The 20,547-nt window shown below is 40.3% G+C and overlaps 2 protein-coding genes across 2 annotated transcripts; both read right to left on the reverse strand.

The window, feature by feature from the left end:
* Positions 1-1,469: 1,469 nt before the first annotated feature.
* LOC103999961 (ATPase family AAA domain-containing protein At1g05910) lies at positions 1,470-14,672 on the reverse strand. Its single transcript, XM_009421868.3, has 11 exons — positions 14,541-14,672; positions 14,033-14,353; positions 12,058-12,162; positions 10,130-11,923; positions 9,861-10,049; positions 9,617-9,759; positions 5,890-6,135; positions 5,098-5,284; positions 4,815-4,880; positions 4,474-4,720; positions 1,470-1,905 (listed from the first exon to the last, which is right to left on the reverse strand). The coding sequence occupies exons 2-11, from the start codon at positions 14,240-14,242 to the stop codon at positions 1,502-1,504; spliced, it is 3,591 nt and encodes a 1,196-aa protein (XP_009420143.2). The 5' UTR covers positions 14,243-14,353; positions 14,541-14,672; the 3' UTR covers positions 1,470-1,501.
* A 1,632-nt stretch (positions 14,673-16,304) lies between these two features.
* On the reverse strand, positions 16,305-18,417 carry LOC135595278 (large ribosomal subunit protein eL38z/eL38y-like). The gene is made up of 3 exons (XM_065085999.1): positions 18,308-18,417; positions 17,788-17,971; positions 16,305-16,507 (listed from the first exon to the last, which is right to left on the reverse strand). Exons 1-3 carry the CDS (start codon positions 18,308-18,310, stop codon positions 16,485-16,487), a joined length of 210 nt encoding a protein of 69 aa, XP_064942071.1. The 5' UTR covers positions 18,311-18,417; the 3' UTR covers positions 16,305-16,484.
* Positions 18,418-20,547: the final 2,130 nt, after the last annotated feature.

Genomic DNA, 20,547 nt, shown 5'->3' on the forward strand with positions numbered 1-20,547 from the left:
ATAAAATTCATCTCTTTCACAATCTATTCTTCGATTCTATATTAAACACATATATAACATAGAGGGCTATCATCCTCCATTACATTATCAACTCTCCAATTATGATGATAATCTTAACCCAAACAACTTAGAAAATTACTTCAACCACGATAATCACTATAACTATATATGTAGTTCGAATGTCCTAGTAATAATAATTAATAAAAAAATTATTTGACAGCTCAATAAAAAAATTGGATATACAATAAAACTTTATTGATCTCACCCCAAGCCAACTACTAGACTCAATATACACGATAAATCATTTATGTTTATTAATACACACACGAAAATATGACATTAACGTAGGTAGGAGTCATTAATTAGTTTTCAATTCGATTCATCTATGCCAATCTAAATCAAGCCTATCTCATTCTTCTTTACCCGCATCCTCTTGCTCTCTTATTTGAACTCTCTCTCTCTCTCTCTCTCTCTCTCTCTCCTTTGATCCCTGATGAACTTGTCGATATACTGAGACAAAATTAACCTCCTCAACATCGACACATAAACTTGAGCACAAGTGGTCTCGTAAACGTAAAGGTCAGTGATATTTTATCTATAACGTCATCAATCATGTCATCAGCCACCTCGATAGTATTTAGCTACCTCAGTGGCTCGGAGTTGCCAACCTAGAGGTGGTCACGCCACATCACTAACCGTGATTAGTCATCTCAACAGTCAAAATCGTCATTGCCGATGTGATTATGCCATACCACCTGTCATCTAGTCAGTGGTGCTAACTTTGCGATCAAAACTATTACCTTAGAGACGATTAGACCACATCTTCAGGCCTCCAAACAATTACTTCAATCGTCCTAACCAGTTTGTATGATCAACTTTCAGGATAACACTTCGTGATGTGACAAGACAAACAAGCTAATATAGAAAGAAAAGATTATCTTGAGACATCCGTCAATATTTTTTATTTAGCGGCAATGTGTTTATTTTGGAGTGATTCTACAATGGTAATGGTAGTAAGACAATTGATCCCACATTAGTTGAGTTAGTAGAATATTAGAATACATGGAATTAAAGGTTAGTTGGTTTGAGCATGAACTTATCGACTTGACTCGAATATATGGAATTAAAGGCTGAGTTGTAGAAGTGTTTTGGTTAGTTTGAGAATGAACTTATCGACTTGACTTGAATCGAGCTATGTTGTCGCCCTGAGTTATGTCAACCTAAGTTGATTTCTTGGACCGAATTGATGTTGAGCTGATGAAGAAGGATGAAATGTCATCCACGTTATTAGTGGATATTATTTATTCACCCTCCATTACTTGTTATCCAATAAAGTGAGAAACTGTGAGCTACTACACATAAAGAGTCAAAATTGCTTCGGGATTTGGTCAGCCAGTGCTCATTCTGCACACTTCAAACATATTGTAAAAGAAAAAAAGCGGTCAAAAATATTGATGAATAACTCGATGTACAAGGGCTAAAAACAAAGGAGCTTATTACTTCAAAAAATTTCATCATCCTCGACAAATTTCAAGAGATGCCCTAAAACCAATAGCCTACGATCTTCTTCTCTACGTTCACTTCCGATCGCCATCACGCCTTTAATTACTCGGGCATAGAGCCGCTCAAGCTGTGGCACGCCGTAACCCCCAGTTCGCTCCATGAAATGTTGCTTCACAGAGTCTATTTGCTTGGAGATGTCAGTATCAGTCATCACTGCATCAACGATGTTTTCATTTGCCGGTGGACTGGAGGCTACTTCCGATGATTCTGGTAGTCCAGTGTTGGAGTGGTCTTCTGGTCCTCCCGATGGACCATTTGTATCGGGAGGATCTTGGAGTCCTGGATAAGAACTGACCGTCGTGGAATCAGCTTCGACAGGAGCTCTTTCATCCCTGCCAGAGCCTGCCAATACAAGAAGCACAAATTGCAGTGTCAATACCATACGATGAACTATAATTTCATGCTCAATCGTCCTTCATTTATGTTAAAAGGAAGCAGAATAACTTGAGAAGTGAATAACATTTAATATAGCTAAATAAATTCCTCATCATTCTGAACATTGATACCAGTTGCCGCCAAGGGGGGAGCAGCAGGACACAGTTGTCAAGAATACAAAAGGCAAATAGGTTCTGTACTCTTATAAGTACAGAACTGGAAGTTGATCAAGATTTATAATGAACTTATTGGCAGACTTCCATATAAGTATCTTACAAACCAAACCAATCACAAATTCGTAACTTATTGGAAACAATACAAGAGTTATGTTAATGAATGAAACAAGCTATTATAACGAACAAGTGCACTAAACCCCGTAGGGTGGTGAAGGAGAAGAGGAATTAGTAGTGGTAAACTAGCTAGTGTTGTCGAAGGCCCACAAGCTGTCATGGCATGGCCCTGAAAATGGAGGTACAATGGCTTGTGTTGGCTTTGTTTGATATGCTTAGCAGGGTCCCAGAGGTAGATGTAAACTTTGTGCCAGCATGATCCACAGGCTGGAGTGTTCGGAGGCCCACAAGTTGACATAGTCTGACCCACTTAAGGCCCACAACTACATGACATGGCATGGGTCACACACTAATGTTAAATAATATAGAATATATAGTATAATGGTATCATGGAAATGATGAAGAGAGCATATACGATGTTGAAGAGTAGTGCAGAGGTAAAAGGACTAGCGAGGAGATGGAGATAGGTCAACAAAAAAGGAAGTAGGAAAGAGGGTGGAATAGTGGAGCGAGATAGAGGGAAAAAAATAGAGAGGACTAGAAAGCGGGGATGAGGTGCGAGAATATCTCAGAAACCTTACTTAAAGTCCTCAACCAGGAAGTCAAACATTTATTCTCCCAATGTCATTTCTTGTTGTTTCTTCATAGCTTGAGATGTGAGAAAATTGAATTGGTCCGACTCTATCACTCTTTACAAAACTCCCTCCCCAGTTTACTCTCTTAATTCTGAACCACTATAATCTCTTTACAGAGCTCACACCCTCTCTGTTTACCTCTAGCTGATCTCCTCTTTGCCCTCCTACCTCTGCCTCTCCCAACCCCTTTGACTCGAATCCTCACTTCAGCTAACCTGGGTTTAGCTAGTGATCATAAATATTGCGGTCGATTGGCCCTGCCTTAATCAGTGATTTCAATAGGCGCTCGGGCGCTCGCCTAGGCGCTCGGGCGAGGCGAGGCGAGGCCCGAGCGCCTCGCTTCATGTCCAGGCGCCTCACTTCAAAGAGGCGCCGCCTAGGCGCTCGCCCGAGCCCAGGCGTCGGGCGCTTCGGGCGAGCGCCTGGGTTAAACCAGGCGACCGAACCAGATTTTTAGGTCTGGTTCGGTTGTTAGTTGGTTCAATCGAACCAACTAAACCGATATACCCCCAACCCTAACCTGCCGCCGCTATCGCTGCCGATCCCGATCCCGATCGCGATCTCGCTGCTCGTCGCTCCTGCTCTCGCTACCGCTGCTCGCCGCTGTCGCTGCTCGCGCCTCCCGCGAGCCCTCCCGCTGCTCGCGCCTCCCGCGAGCCTTCCCGTTGCTCGCGCCTCTCTCGAGCCCTCCCGCTGCTCGCGCCTCCCGCGAGCCCTCTCGCTGCTCGCGCCTCCCGCGAGCCCTCTCGCTGCTCGCGCCTCCTGCGAGCCCTCCCGCAAGCCTTCCCGCTGCTCGCGCCTCCCTCGAGCCCTCCCGCTGCTCGCGCCTCCCGCGAGCCCTCTCGCTGCTCGTGCCTTCCGCTCCCTTTCCCTTTCCCGCTGTCGCTGCCGTCGCTCACCGCTGCTGTTGCCGCCGCTCGACGCTGTTGCTGCCGCCGCTCGCCGCTGCTTCCTCGATGATTAATTTTTTGTTAATAGATTAATAATATATTATTTTGATTTTAATGTTGTTAATTTTTATTTATTTGAAATTATTAATTATATTATATATTTTTATATTTTAGCGCCTCGCTTCGCTCGGGCGAGCGCCTAGCGCCTCGGGCGTTTGTGGACCTTGGCGCCTAGCGCTTTTTAAATCACTGGCCTTAATCTAGTCCAACCAACATGATGCCCAGGCTTGATATGTTGACAATGAAAGAGACCTTGAGAAATTCAAGCATATATGAGCTCAACATAGATTGAGAAGAGAACAGAAAATTAACAAATTTTCAGCTCCGTAAAACATAAGTGACGAATCCCTCATCACCCCCCCCCCCCCCAACGATTCTGATCTTAAATGCCAGAACCCTTTTGTTTAGACCAAAGCTTCAACCCCATATAACCTCCTCGATCCTCAGAACTACATGGTGCAAGAAATGCCAACGATATATTATTTTCCACTAATAAAGCATTTTAACACTTAGAGGAATGTAATCAAGTTTCTTTCAAGTAAACTTTCTCATCCAAGTATGAAATACAAGCACAATGGAACAAGAAATCAATAAAATAATAATCATTTTCTAGAGGATATAGTTCTAATTCATCAAGAACAAATAACACGATCCAGATACCTGGGTCGTGGTCGGCATTTTTCTTTGGCCGCCTCAATGCTTCATAACTTTGTGCCAGATTTACATCTGGCTGAACGTTCCGAAGTCGGGCACTTGTTCTAGTAACAGAAGCAAGTTGAACAACAGGTGCTGCTGGAATATTCAACTCTTCCATGTCATCTGCCAAGTGCAGCGGACCACCTTGCACTGCAATTTTGTCACAAAATGAGACTAGAGCTGGGTCCATCTGTGACAACATACCTTGCACCTAAACAGGAGAAGAATAATTTAGCAAGAAAATTAACAATATCAATGAGATATCTGATTGCTTAGCACAATTAATACGAATAATAGCAAAATACCACATCTCGAAGCTCATAAGCTCTGCTAACAATTCTGGCTCCATTGTAGTCATCTCCATTATATGCCTATACAAATAGTAAGCATCAAAACTGAATGCAAATTTATCAAGCTCCTAACTCATTCACAATTGGAAACGTGGAAAACATTAATGCAAGTAGATATCCCATGGGAAAGTTCAGAATCAGATATCATTCTTTCTGAATTTCAAATCCAGATAATATACTAAGTGGAATAAAAAATCAAGTTAATAAAGGAAAAAAAATACATTCTAAAAGTGGATACCTTAGCATTAGCCACAATAAGGTCAATATCTCGTAAGAATGCTGCAAGAGTGAGATATTGCCCACAATCAACATGCTGTAACAAAGTGGCCACATCCATGGGATTATGAATGATAGAACGATAGTCAGGTGCATCCTCATCCAAGACTGGATAATGAAACACACTGAATCGCTTATCATAGAGAAGCCTGCAGGCACATAACGATTTCATTAATGCAAGGCCATGTAAAAAGTCATGCAATGCCAGTAATATGCCTGCAATAAGAATGAAGCTGTATCCAGCTCATGCTCATTTATTAACAGTGGGCTGGTTACTTGCATGGGATTGGCATCAACATGGTATGAGGCCACATCATGGTCAATGACTACATGCCACTGAACAGCAATAATTAAGCCTTTGCCTAATAGTTCCCAGACACAGGTCATTCCTTGCATTATATAACTTGATGTAAAGTGAAAAATTATGGACCAAAAATAGCAGTAACTAAATCCTTGTCTATTATATCCGATATGCACAGCATTTCATCAGGTTATGTAACTAATTTAAAGTATTGATGGAAATTGGATACAACATGCAGTGGTGCTGGTTATTAGACCATTCCCACGTGCCTAGGCACCTGATCAGGCTTAGTAAACCATGTACCTGTTTTGTGAAATTATTAAATGGTTTTAGTGTACCCTGCAGCTTAAAAATGTCAAAATCACTCTATAGTTCTTTTTCCATGATAGTGCAATGCTTGTCCCAAAGACAAAAATTACCAAGTACTTCATAATAGGAAATTAAGAGACAAACCTATTGCAAACATCCCGGAGACACATCCGCAGCCGACGAAGGGCATGTTGCTCAGCCTCTGCTTTTGCCTTGAGTTCTGAAGCTTTTGGACCACTAACTTCCTTTGGGGCCTTGGGGAGTTCAGGAAGAGATGTCATTTCTTCCAATTTATTCGTTGACTCATCAACTTGCATAGATAAGACAGCTTCGACCAGTTTCCCCAAAAATTGTGACCTGTCATCTGCAGTCGGTTTATCCACTTGATACCTAATAAAAGAAACTTCTCAATTAGTTGACAAATCCACACAGATTTTTTTTTTCTGGACAAGGAACATATGCACAATCTCAGGAAAAAGTCCTCAGATTTTGTTCCGATAACATATTGCATCATGTTAAAATCCATTTTTAATTCAATGAGTCCTGTTTGCACAAATAACAACATCCACATTCATAGGATAAACTCTGCAATTGAGCAAAAAAAATTTTAGTTAAATACATTGAATCCAATGAAACAAAATAGAATTAAGAATAATAAAAGAAAAATCAATCATTAAGGATTGCCATATTTCACTTATAATTTATCTCTGCCTATTTATTTTCTTATGTGATTATGAGCAAATAAAAAGAGTGTCTCCAGACAGTAACTTATTTATTTAAGATCAGTGTACAAACAAAATAACTAAAACAAAGTCAAGAAGCTTCAGATAGGTTTTTAGACATGTTTGAAAGATGTTGTGTTTTTAGCCAGATTGGGATCAACTGCTCCAGATCTGAAATTCACTCAGAGCCCCAGTTTTGGAAGTCATGGCAGTTTTCACGAGACAGGAAATACAGGATGATTCCACTAAAACTTCATTTTTTTCAATATTTTTTTCAAATTTTACTGTTGTTTACCCAATCCAAACACTGTTAATAAGAAATGTAAACCAGGAACTAATCAAACTTCCAACTTTCTGCTGTTCTTTCGAGAAGGTAAACTAATACAAACTGCAATTCATTATTTCATTGTGAAGCAAAATCAATCAAACTAGCTCCAAAAAAGTTTTATGTAGACTAAAGGTGATCTAGCAGTGTATGAAGAGATGGCAAAATTTCTTTTTAGTTGGGTGTTAACAAAATATCAAGACTCTATATTCAATTGAGTTAATAGCCAGAAATCCTAATTTAGATAATTCAAAGCAAACATTAAGCAACATAAAGAGGCCAGCAAAATAAAGCAAATTTATTTAATTTCAAAATTCTTTTATCTTGGAAAAGTTTGGATAATTTAATTTCTAACTATTAAGGATTGGGGGTTCATCATCTCATGAAGCAAAATGAATTGTTTTTGCTGGTCAAGAAAAGTATGATTTTTTCATCGTCAACTGCTGTTGTGCAGCTGCTAACTATTTTGCATATGCTTGGACCAATATTATAGGGAGCATAACAATCTTATAGTGCCAGTAACATACAAAACCCCTCATGTCATGATGTCATCAATAGCTAAAACTTGACAACCATTTTTCCCTAACCAGAAAATTGCCCACATTTTCCCTTTATGTCACCCATTGCTGTGACCAACCTCCCAGTTATGTTGCCTCCAGGACAACCATTGTCACCTTACGGCTTCACAACTAACAACCACAAACAAGACTGGCATCTCCTCCCTACATAGACAGAAGGAAGAAAAAAGAACCTCAATTGCACCACACCTACCAAACACTGCTACCTGTATGAACATATAAGGAACTAACTGGTTGAAAAAATTATGGCTTACATGAACATTTTTCATTCTACAGTCATCTAATCATTAAATGGCATGTCTCTGTTTATAATACTCTGGAACTTTAAATCTTTTAGATCAAGAAGATTCTCAAGATCCTCAAACTAATCCATGATCCAATTGAACCAAACACCATATACAGTTAATGAGACCCTCAAGATCTTGACAATATTTAAAATGTTGGAAAAAAAAAAAGAATCAACCAGGCCTCAACAAGTTAAAAATTCTTCATTCAATGAATATACTTCAGGCAACAATCAATAAGACAAGAATTTGCCATCTTACCATTAGTGTCTAGAGCAAAACAAGGTCACCAAAGGCCATAAATACTGGAAAAATGTATCCAGATATTTCATATATAGTTTCACAATATTTATCTCAAACATATTATAAGGCATTTCATCTACATTAATATGTTATACTCAATGATTTAAAAAGCGTTAGGCATCAAAAGGTGCCAAGGTCCTAAGATGGCCGAGGCGCTCTGAAATATTAAAATATAAAAAATATAATATAATTAAAAAATATAATTATTTAAATAAAAATATGATATTAAATTAAATATATACTATTAACGGTATATTATAGTTAAAGGGGGAGAAAACAACTGTTAACAATAACATGGGGGGATAAAAGGGTCATTGACCGTAGAAACCAACGGAAAGTGGCAACGACAGCGATGAGAAGGTTACAATGAGAAGCTGGCAGTAGCAACGGCGGAGGATTACTTTATGACAGCTATGGCAGCGCAGCGAACGGCAACAGCGGAAGCTGCGGACAGCGGTGGCGGCGGCGGCGATGGAAGATGCGGACAGCAACAGCAACAATGATGGAAACTGCGGACAGCAGCAGCGGTAGCGACGGAAGTTGTGGACGACAGCAGCGACAGCGGCGGAAGCTGCAAACAGCAGCGGCGGCAACGACAGAAGATGCAGACCGCAGCAGCAGCAGCGGCGGAAGCTCCAGAGGGCGTCCGTCAATGGCGAAGGAACCTGCAGTCCTCTCCATCGATAGTGGAAGGAACTGCACACGGAGCAACAATGGAAGGAAGCTATGGCCTCTTGCTAGGTCGTCAGACTCGTTCATCGACGACAGAGGAAGGCTTGGTCCACTACGTTTGCGGCGGAGGCAGCGACAGAAAGCATCAAGGGTGGAGGCAGAAGCATTGCTAGGGTTGGCTTGAGGTCGCGCAGGCATGAAGGGTGAGGTAAGAAACTGCGTTATTGAATCGAACCAAACTTAAAAGTCTGGTTCGGTTCGCTTATTTAAACCAGGTGCTCGCTCAAAGCACCCGACACGTAGGTTCGAGCAAGCGCCCAGGCGACGCCTCACTGAAGCATGCCACCTGGTCCACACACGAGGCGCTCGGGCCTCACCTCACCTCGCCCGAGCGCCTATTTAAATCACTGGCTATACTTCAGATCATGCAAGTGAATTCCATCACATCCCAGAAGAAATTGTCAATCACTTCCTTTTAGAAGGTGAATGTAGCACCACAAAATATGGTGATGCTTAGTTGTTAATATATCGAGTTATCCAAGCACTACAAAATATTGTTAATTTTCCCTAAATTCATTTGCTTTCCATAGGGAAACTCCCCGATTGTCTTCCAGTAAAAGTTGTTGGCAACTTGGCTGCTTGTATCTTGTTGATGAACCACAGACAATTTAAAATAGACAGAAAATTAAAATGCTTCAATTATTTTAACGTTAGTCAGTTATTAGCAACTCTTTCTCTATTTCATGATATTCCTGCTGAAAAACCAAAGTAGCTGACTGTTGCTATTCTTGCTTGAAATCATCAATGGGCAAGGTAGTGCAACAACTTTGCATTTTATTGGTAAAAGAAGACATGGAGACATTAGGCCTTCTGTTTTTACTCTCTATACTTGAGGATCCGAGTACGCCAACCATTTCAGCTGAAGTCTTACTAATGCACAAAATAAGTAGAAAAGAAAAGGTTTATTCTAAGGATGAGGAAGCATACACATTACGGAGAGCAAAGATGGAAGTAGAGTCTTCATCCATTTTGCTCAAGGACACTGACGATGTTCCTACAAGTAAAATTGGAAGATTGGAAGGCAATTCCTCCAAGAGAGACATCAAAACAGCCTTAAGCTGTTCATGTGCCTGTAGAAGTGAACAAGTTACATGGTTATGCATCTTAATCCTATTCAGCAAATCAGCAAAAATTCATCTTGCAAAACTATATTATTAATTTGTGCACTCACTGTCTCCCACCAAATATGGAACTGAGGTAGGTAGAGTATAGAAGGAGTAGTTCTTCTTGCTTCACCAAATATATGCACCAAAGCCTCTTCTGGTGTCTTTGCACTAGGATCAGATAGAAGAGATGGAAGCCCAAGCGAGTGAACAGGAAACTTCTCCAATTCATGAAGGACAGCAGGCCCAACATGGTCCTGTCGAGCTAAAAAAGCTTTAACCACAGCACCCATCAAAACATAACTGTCAAAATATTAGAAAATTATAAGATTCATACCAATCCAGCATTTTCATCTCCATATATCAGAAGGCGAGGCCTATAAACAAGAGGAAGTGCAGAGCTATACGAAAGAACAGACAGCCTGCTGACATCTACAGCTGAAAGGCAAGGAAAAATATCGGATATGTGTTCCATTATTTTCTGCAGATGTCTCTGCAAACATGGAGCAACAACTGAAGACAGAGGCCTGGAGTGCACAATAGATCCCCTATGAGCAGCAGGAGTAATCGTAGACATGGCCTCTAAGAAGTGATGTTTCTCGACCCTAATCGAATCAACATCAATGACAAACTTGTCATCGCTAGTATACACCTGAGGGTACTTCTCACGAAAAGCACGGATGGCAGCTTCTGTGCATAGAGATTTCAGATCCGCTCCACAATATCCCACACAATTAGCTGCAAGTTCCATCTTTAGTTCTTTTGATGGAGGTTCCTTCCATTTGCGTGTATGAATGTTCAATATTTCAGCACGTGCCTCATAACCAGGTAAAGGAAAAACAAACTCCCGGTCAAAACGCCCAGGGCGACGCAAAGCCCCGTCAATGGCATCAATTCTATTGGTTGCACCTATCAGGACCACCTGTCCACGAGAATCAAGTCCATCCATCAAAGCAAGTAATGTTGAAACAATAGAATTGTGAATCTGCTCTTGTTTGCTAGATCTAACTGGCGCAAGGCCATCTATCTCATCAAAGAAGATAATTGATGGCTGATTTCTTTGAGCTTCTTCAAAAAGCAGTTTTAACTGTCTTTCAGCCTCTCCAACCCATTTACTGAGAACATCAGCTCCCTTACGCATGTAAAAGCTAACCTTCTGACCAGCCTTTGAAGCAGCACATGCTAATGCCCTAGCTATTAATGTTTTCCCAGTGCCAGGAGGACCACAAAGCAACACTCCTCTTGGAGGAGTTATGTGATATTTGGCAAAGAAATCAGGATACAGTAAGGGAAAGAATACCATTTCCTTTAATGCATCAATATACTCTGATAGACCTCCTATATCTTCAAAGCTCACACTTTCATCAACTTGCAATGGCTGAATGTCTGCCCCTCCCTTTGAACTTGGCCCGGCGGTTTGAACACCTGTAGTTAGAGAAGCAATATTGTCACCCTGAAAACCCCATCCAGATGCAGCAACATTTAGTCCCCATGCTGTTGCACCATGCATGTCTAGACCACCTAAGAGCCACGGTGTCCCACTTCTACTTCCATTTCGTGTCCAAGGAATAGAGGGACCTTGATCCATTTCATCCACTAGAAGAGAGTCATCAGAATCATCGGGTAATGACAAACGATGTCGTCTATGTACCCGAGATCCACCTCTTCTTAGATATCTATTGCTTTTGGAGCCCATTCCATGATGAAGTACTCTACGAGGGGATCGGGGTCTCTGTTGTCCATCCTTTTCACTTGATAGTCTACGAACCTCAGCACGGTTCCGTAAGTCATATCGTCTCCTTCCTTCTTGCTCTTCTTCACCATCTTCATCATCCCCATCTTCTGCTACTTCATCTCCCCCATCACCATCCTCTTCATTTCCAATATCCTCCTCTGCATCATTACCATTTTCAGTCTCATCTTGGGCAGCCTGCTCTTCAGAGCTCTCCTGGTCTTCTTCTGATTCTTGATATAGTTGTGCTCTTCCCCCACTCAACAATCTTCTAGGACGTAAACCCTCACGGCGTGGAAGGGAATTAGTATTTGTGATCTTTTTATTCCTCGGACCCAATACTTCATCATGGCTAACATTGTTCTCTGCCTTGTTTCTTGAAGAACGATACCTGGGAGTCTGAAAAAGAACTAGCATCAAAATACAAAATAAATCATAAAAAACAAGAATTACACAGTTTAAACTCCTGTGGCACCATGCTAATCACTGAGTTGTGTAAAGATTACGCATACAAGTAAAGGTTATAAACATACCATTAAATCATCATCTTCTGTTCCTGAAGTGTCTGTCTCATAGTCTTCCAGGTTTATTGACATCTTTCTTTTTCTCGTAGAGCGGCGTAAGTTTGTTGCAACAGACTACACAAAGAATAAGCAGACAGAGAACCAGAAATATGCTTGATCAAACAAAGAGAAGGTGTTGTGTTAAGAATACCATCATAAGCAGAATACGTATGACCTAATGTTAAAAGCAAGCAGACTGCTGCACAAAACATATCTAAAATTTTCTGGGAATCATTTCAATAAATTTTTCCCTCTTTTGTGGTTTGACATAACAATAAATATAACCACCAAACATCAAGGATTAATGATTCAAGGGACTCAAGCTAAAGAACTTAATATTGTAGCTACAGCAATTAAATCCTTGAACCTGGAGGAGCAAGAACCACAAGAAAAAAGGCAACCCCAATGATTCACAAAATAAATCAATCACCATAGCACAAAAAACTGAACCATTTGCGAAGACAGCATTCTACTACCATGCTTACCCAGAAAGGAAGATTAAAACTAGAATATATCTATCAACTAAAGAGAGGCAGAACCATACCGCACATGCTTTGAGAAAAGAGATGGAAGATGAACAGTTCAACTAGAACATAATTTATCCATACACTAAGAGAGACAGGACATGTACTGCACCTGCTCTAAGAAAACAGAATAGCGAAACCTAGAAGCAAGCAGAATTTCAAGCATTATGATGCAGACAACAAAAAGAAAGATGAACTCAGGTTCAAACAAACATCAAGTACTCGAACAAAGTTGGCCTCAATTACGCAAATCTAAGTTAAAAGTAATAACCTGTGCATCCAGAAAATCCACAAGGCAGAGAAATTAAGAAGTGTACCAAAAGAACAATCTTGTTATTGCCGGTAAGTTGACAGTGTATTTAAAACAGATCACAAATTTTAGCAAATCAAGAGTTTTAACTGCATAGGGTCTCTGTTTCACTCTTAGGTTCTTAATTGGTTACCGAGAAAAAGCTGGTAACTACACATGAAAAGCATGAAAATAATGACCATTTATCACATATCATCCTGTTGCTCGTTACAAAAGTTGGTTTAAAAGAATCAGCAACAAAGAAATTATAGACAGTATGGATGTTCCCAAAGGAACCATGACTTCAATAAATAAAAATTGTTTCATTCCCAAAGAGGCCTTCTATTGCAATATTGCTTATTAAAGATGCTGGACTTGCATTTTGGCACTTTGTAGTTATTATTTGACAGCCAAAGTTTGTATATATTTGGCTATATCATATGACTGACAAAAACCATTACTGTAAGATGCCTTAGAAGTCTTGGCAAACAGGGAAAGTTCATTTTACAAGTTTGTTTTCTGAATCTTGTGTAATGTCTTCTATCATTATATATGTACTGCTCATGTTCTAAATCAGATATAGCAATTCAACATCAAGTACAAGCAACTACATTTTCTTTTCAAGATGTAACACGAATGTCAACCATCATCCTCCTAATGAAGGTCAAGCCAAAAGAAAATTTTATGTTTTGATGGGTTGTGGTGAAAAAGTCTCATCTTTTCTAGGGTCAGTTAGAAAGTTCAAATCGTGCACTAAAATGTGAACGGCAAGCATTTTCATGCATGCACCAATTTCTATGAGATGTGTGCTTGCCCTGACATTTATGATGTGTGATTACCCAGCATACACCACCCCTTTGAGGTGTGTGATGTGTGCTTGCACTAACATTTATGATCATTTTCCACTGCATGCGGACAAACATAAACCACTATAAAGAAGGAAAACATGAAGTTTGACAAACCATGTTTCCAGGTGACACTACATATTTGAGGTTTTGTTTGTCATAAAACCAAAACTTTCTATCCGCAATTCCACACAAACAATCATTAACATTGAAGTGGAAACTAGGTCCATTTGAAATGTAACGTTCCAATATGAAAGATCTTAACTACCAAAAACATAATCTCTTACATCCGAAGGAGGCATCTGAACAGAGCGGTTTCTAGGCCGGAGCAACTTCTTAGCAATCTGGGAAGCAGCAGTCCTCTTCTTAGATTTCATCTTCTTCCTTATCACAGGCTTGTAGTACAAATAAGGCCGGCCAAAATACTTAGGCCGCTGACGGAGCCGATCACTGGTCCGCAATGGCGTGATCGCTGCGCCATCTCCTTTCGAATCCATAACGCTCTTCCACCTCCACTATGGAGCTAGCACTCCCCGTAGCACTACCCGTCACACCGCGAGCAATCAAAACCCAGCCAAAACCCAAAAGGGGGGGCGCATTTCCAAACCCTAGCAACAAGAAAACCAACCCTCGATCAGGAGGTAGCCCACCAAACAGCGATCCCTACAAAACTATAAAATCCAACGGCTTTTGTCCGTTGCGATGATCAAAAGATCTTTTTGCCGGTCTCGAATCGAAAAATGAACGAAGACGGCAAAAAAAAGCATCAAGAAGTGGTCGAATAGAAACCCTAACCTCAGGAGTCTGCCATTGGAGACCGGAGATCATCAGCGAGAGGAGGGAGAAGAGTGGAGCGGGGTGGCGAAGGCGAGATTTCGGTGAAACAGGGAGAGCGCTCTGCTCTCGGGTCAGGGGCGACGAGGGATTTCTACCCTCCGGCAACGAAACCCTTATATAGCACGTGCACGGCGCGTGAGTTACAGTGAAATTACCGTAGAGGGCCTCCCCCTCGGCGTCGTTTCCTCGGGCCGCGTTCCGGTTCGTGGAAGCTCGTGGTTGGCAACTTGATCCGAGATAGCGTCCGTCCGATCACGATCGAACGGCTGGAATCTAGTTTCCAGCAAGGAATGGAGAGACAGGTACAAGCCAAATGGTTCGGGTGATAGAAATCGAGATCGAGCCATCGCCCCTTTTCGACGGTTGTGACAGTTATATGGATTTTTACCCGTATCAAAAACGGCTCGATATATGACAGTTCACTCAGGAGAGACAAAAGATAAATATTTATTATTTAAAATATTTTCGTGAGTTAAACCCATTAATCAAAGCTTATCATGCTACCAAAGATGAGGGTAGTGACGGTTTGCTAAAATTACTTCCTACCGGGTTATTAACTTAGACATTAGGACGATCTCTGTTGAAAATTTTATCGAATCTTGATTTTTTATGTAAATCGATTATAAGATAAATAGGAGAGTCGATAATAGCCTTCCAAATTAACGTTGAAATCCTTCATCATTATCGAATTCCAAATTAAGTTAGACTGATCTAAACATTATTGATATCTTTCTTATTAGATGGGAGCACACTATAGATCCACTTAGCACCCCCGACTTATCAAATATCTCTAGTTGAGTAATGTTTATTTGTTATTGTTTTTGGAGTCTAAATATCCACTATAGTAATGCGAGAAGATAATATATGAGTCTAAATATCCACTAAATATTATGAATATGCAATGATAGATTTCGCTAGCCATATTGACCTGAAAAGTAGAACATGGAAACGCGCACATACACACAAAGACCAACACTGGTGGCCTACCACATCACTAATTCCCTGCAACAAATCAAGCCACTTGGCCCGAGTAGCAGCTTTTCCGGGGCGTGAAGCACCTCACAGGACTCATCGCTGCTCGGTGCAACCTCGACCGGAAGTACCTCAACACCCTCACCCCGAGCCTCACATCGAACACCTGGTCGACGATCTCGGAAAGGAACGCCTTCCCGACCCCGCCGGCCTCCCTCAGGTTCCTCCGCAGCCGGTCGCTGAAGCTCTCCCTGACGGTGAACTGGTAGCTGCGCAGATAGGCTTGCCGCAGCAGCAGCTCGTTGCGGGACCTCGGCGGTCGAGGCAGCAGCAGCTGCTCAGCATCGGTGGCCTGCTTTGCCCGTCTGAACTCCATCGGTGGTCTGGTGGCTGGAGCGAGATGAAGGACGAGCCTAAGCTATACATCTAACACCATATCTAACATGAAGACGTCATTGCTACCAAGTTACTGTCAGTGGTTGAACCAAATCCGATGAATTTATGGGTTATGGGTGGTGGGTGGCAATTGTTATACCCAAGCTTCACCAACTCTGGATAACTCTGCTCCGCACGCAATCGGTTGATGTGTCTTCCACGGGTTTTTGGGTCCTTCCCAAATCGATTAGGTTGGGACCTGTCACATGAGTTGCATGTCGTGGATCCAAACAAGATTCCGATTCGGGTCACTGGATCAGTTTAAAGGATCACAAACATCTACTTTGTTTCACTGAACATATAAGAGTAAAAGAGTAAAAAAGATCAGAGCATAACATATCATATCATTCATTATGTTTCGATGCACTAACACTCGCACTAATTCCATTCAAAGTTGGAACAGAAGCGATTCACCGAATTAAAACCTTACATGTCGAAACAAACTGCTTGTGCTTGAAAGCTAAAGCAACAGACTGCAAAATTGAAACTTCGTCTTCAGACTTCCTGGACGCTTAAACCTGCAACATTGTACAAATCGGATCACTATCGACTTGCACTTTAATCAAATAATTCAGCAAACATCAATTTGGTTTCTTCGTAAAACAGTGTGGAAGCTACCACTGTGATTCAATGCGTTAGAAGTTCATACTATATACCCTTTGCAATTATCGATTAGCTTAATTTGGTATGCATAGCCCCATAAAAAAAATAGAGATCATAATGACTCTTAGCATGGAAACAAATGTTTATAAGCAAATATCATTCGCATTATTTCTAAAACACTGAAATTATCACTGTGATTCATTCGTTTCGCCATTACCAGTTGGCTTAGTTTGGTATACATAGCCCCAGAAAAAAAAGAGAGAGATCATAATGACTCTTAACATGGAAACAGATGATCAGCAAATATCAATCCATTTTCTCCCTGAAACACTGGAAATTTTCACCACAACTCTGTTGTGTCAGAGCATGTTATTATATACCTTTTTTCTAATTATCAATCGACTAATGTCAACCATAAATGAATAACATAATTTGGCATGTATAGCACAGGAAAGAAAGAAGATATCATAATGCCTCTTAGCACAGAAACAACTTTCCTCTATGCGGGGATAAGACCGCACATTAATCGTCCCCAAATTGCAGATTGACAGGAGACTCATGTGTTGGGTTCCCCTTTAACATACAGAGGTTTTACAACAGTGACTCCTAAAAAATATCAAACCCAGGTATCATCAATAGTTCGCTCTCCGTCCAAAGTTCTTATGCAGTTGCCCAGAGTTCCAAAATCAGCTAAAGTTCAATGCATGTATAACCCTATTTCTAACTCCGTCGAAAGTTCTTATGCCGTTGCTCAGAGTTCCAAAATCAGCTAGAGTTCATTGCATGTATAACCCTATTTCTAACTCAGTCCAAAGTTCTTATGCTGTTGCTCAGAGTTCCAAAGTCAGCTAAAGTTCATTGCATGTATAACCCTATTTCTAACTCAATTGCAGCCCACATATTGCCTACTGATAACATCAAGATCAACAGACTGTTCCTTGCAAATAATCATGACACCACAAAACTCAAATCAGGATGCATGTGCAATGTTCTTGAACATGGAAACTGAATCTTGACTTTACCCTGGAGCTCCATTGCTATGGCAGACAAGGATGTTGGCAATTATAATCTTTGAATGCGAGATCGCCTAATTAATGCCATATTTTTTGCATGAATTAGACTTTTATCACTTATAGTACAATGCCGATCTCATAACAAACGAACGAGGATTACACACGAGCATAGCAAATCTAACCTGGCGGAAGAGACTGCTTCAGCTTGTCTGCCTTCTCGGGGTCGAACACGCAAAGTGTGTAGAGGTACTTGGCACAGCGGACTTTGAACTTGACCACATCCTTTCTCCTCTTTATCCTCACCGACCGTGCATCCTTCCTTCTCGCGGTGAGAAGGAAATCCTTAATCTCGTGAATCTGCTTCGGCTGCAAACGCATCGATGTGTACAAAACCAATCATTCAAGAGAAGGATAAGCAACACGGATTCAGAAGAACCAAGAACTAATTTTGATCAGTACAAGTCAACATAACACTATCATCAATGCAATGAGTCCAATGGCCAAAACTGCTAACACCGGTCGGTGCTCCATCAACTAAGAATAACCTCATCCCACCGTCTCAAAATGGGAACTGAAACCAGCATTTTACCGAAGCAGTGGGAACGCTATACATCTGACTACGCATACAGAACCAAAACCTGCGTTGCGACTCGACATTTGACACGATTCGCATGGGGAAGAACGATCGAAGGAGAAAGATACCATCTTTGATGCGCCTCGACGGGGAAGGCGGCTGGCTTCCGGTGCTGCGCCTCTCCGTGGAAAACCCTAATCCGGGAGGGCGGCTGTTGACACGTCATTTAGTAGCGCGGCGAAAAACCCTAGTTTCCAAAATTTACCATATGTGACGTAAATACCCCTAAAACAGGAGTATTATTCCCGTCCCAATCGATTGGGTTTGGGTCAAGTCCGGTCCGAGTACGGACCCCAATTTGGGCGTGAAAGCCTCGAAACCGAAAAGGGGCTATTTGACATTAACTCTATTTGTTGTGTTCTTAAATTCCTTTCTCTTTTTGTTTTTGTTTTTTGTTATTGTGTGCGATAGTATTAATTAAAATTAAGACCAACATAGGAAATTTTGTTTGGGAGCTCTATTTTTAATTTATTGGTGTCCTAAATTATTAAGAATTTTCTACCCATTTAATCACCATTCGAAGCTTTCTAACTTCACTACGGTTTATATTTTTCTATACAACAAATAAGTTTTCATTTAAAAATTTTAAAAATAAGTGAAAATTAATATCTATGCTATAATGGACTTAAAGGCGGCTTGTGGTTCATTACATTGGTTCGATCGGATCAATACATATTGGTCGGTATTTATTAAATTGATTAGAAATAAAGATCAAATGATATATTTTTATTTAAGTTTAATCAAACATACTATTCCTTAGTTCAATCATGTTAAGGTTAGTAACTATATTAAGAGTCTTAATTATGTTTTAACTATTTTATGAAAAGTCATAATTACATTTAAATTATGAATTAAAACAAACCGAGTCATTGGAGAATTAGGATTTGTTTTGAGTCTCGAGGTTTTGGTGAAAAAAAAAAGATAAAACACTTTTGATGCTCATCAGAGATTGGGATTTGTTTCTATATGAGAGGGTTTGTAATGAATTTCAACCTTGAGTGTGAGTTAACTTAAATGAGAATGATTTCTTATATTATATTTTTAATTAAAAAAATATTTTTTATATAGAAATTTATCAAATCACATAAAAACTTATGTTATTTTTTTGGTATGCTCTTTATTTATTGATATATAAAGTTTTTATGTTGGGTTTGAGTTATTTTTCGTCCCCGAGAAACCAAACAACAAAATAAACTGCAGATGATCATGAAACCTTCATCCATCCACCTTTATATAGAATAAATATAAAGGCCATGGTGTTGATGACTTCATTTTTCTAACAACCATCAGAATTTTGAGGATGAACAAAGAGTTGATCCTTACAACAATTGAATGATGTAGAGGGAAAAAAAAAAAAGAACCTCAACAAGCTAATGTATATTTCTGCCAACAAAGAGATATTGCCAATTAGAACAAAAGAAGAGAGAAGATTTTTATTTATTGCCCCACTGAAGGTTGGATTGAGGTTATATACATCTGCAGCTACTATGACAATCTACTGAAAACTCTATATACTGAACCAATAAAGAGAAAAGAAGTTTATAACCGATGCAAGAGGACATGGTTTTAGATCATTTATCAGCTAAGAGGACCATGTGCCAGCTCCAGTCATCTAATCTTTCATCGGAAATGACGGCGGACATCGTGATACATACATAGACCACAAAATTGTTTGGAGGATGGAGTTGGCAAGCTATTCAACAACATTAACATGAAGCGGTAGAGTTGGAGAGTTGTCATTTGTCTCAATGCTTCAGGATAAAATTTAACCTGCAGAACAAGTAACAAAAGTTAGAACAATTAGAAGATATATGAAGCTGTATATATCCTTAATTAAAGCGAAAAATGCCTTTCCAGTTTGTGTTTTGTTGTCCACAATAGTCACTGGTCGGATAAACAAGTCTGCAGCATTTTGGTTAAAGCCTGAAAGCATATATGTCGAGGACAAAGTCAGGAAATGGCAAAGCCTCCTTTGTGAGATACACAAGTGGTCAAAAGTATTATACGGAGGAAAACTGCAGTGCGTTATGTACTTGGAGTTTCAAATGGCTACTGCAAAGCCTTTACATGGAAAGTTGAGCAGGTAGCAACAAAACAAAAAGCACATGAAAAGGTAATCAGAATACACCGATGCATAATTTGTAGAAGTTCTAAAAGTAAATTGAATTAGATGAAGCCTCCGCTGTAGGAAAGATATCATTTGAATTACATGCGCGTGAGTGTGTGTGCGTGCGCACGCGCTCAAGATAATCTTAACATACATTCTTGTCTTGGCATTTTAACTGTTCCAAATAATTGATCCATATGA

Source organism: Musa acuminata, chromosome BXJ1-10 (assembly GCF_036884655.1).
Source record: "Musa acuminata AAA Group cultivar baxijiao chromosome BXJ1-10, Cavendish_Baxijiao_AAA, whole genome shotgun sequence".
In the NCBI taxonomy this organism is placed as follows: Eukaryota; Viridiplantae; Streptophyta; class Magnoliopsida; order Zingiberales; family Musaceae; genus Musa; species Musa acuminata.

Excerpts from the sequence above, each read along its gene's own strand:
- LOC103999961 (XM_009421868.3), bottom strand. The coding sequence starts at position 14,242 with ATGGATTCGAAAGGAGATGGCGCAGCGATCACGCCATTGCGGACCAGT. Across the intron at positions 9,760-9,860 it reads TCCATATTTGGTGGGAGACA|GCACATGAACAGCTTAAGGC; the intron begins GTGAGTGCACAA and ends TCACTTCTACAG. Across the intron at positions 6,136-9,616 it reads ATCTTTGCTCTCCGTAATGT|GTATCAAGTGGATAAACCGA; the intron begins GTATGCTTCCTC and ends TTCTTTTATTAG.
- LOC135595278 (XM_065085999.1), bottom strand. Across the intron at positions 16,508-17,787 it reads GAAGCAGTCTCTTCCGCCAG|GTTTAAGCGTCCAGGAAGTC; the intron begins GTTAGATTTGCT and ends ACAATGTTGCAG.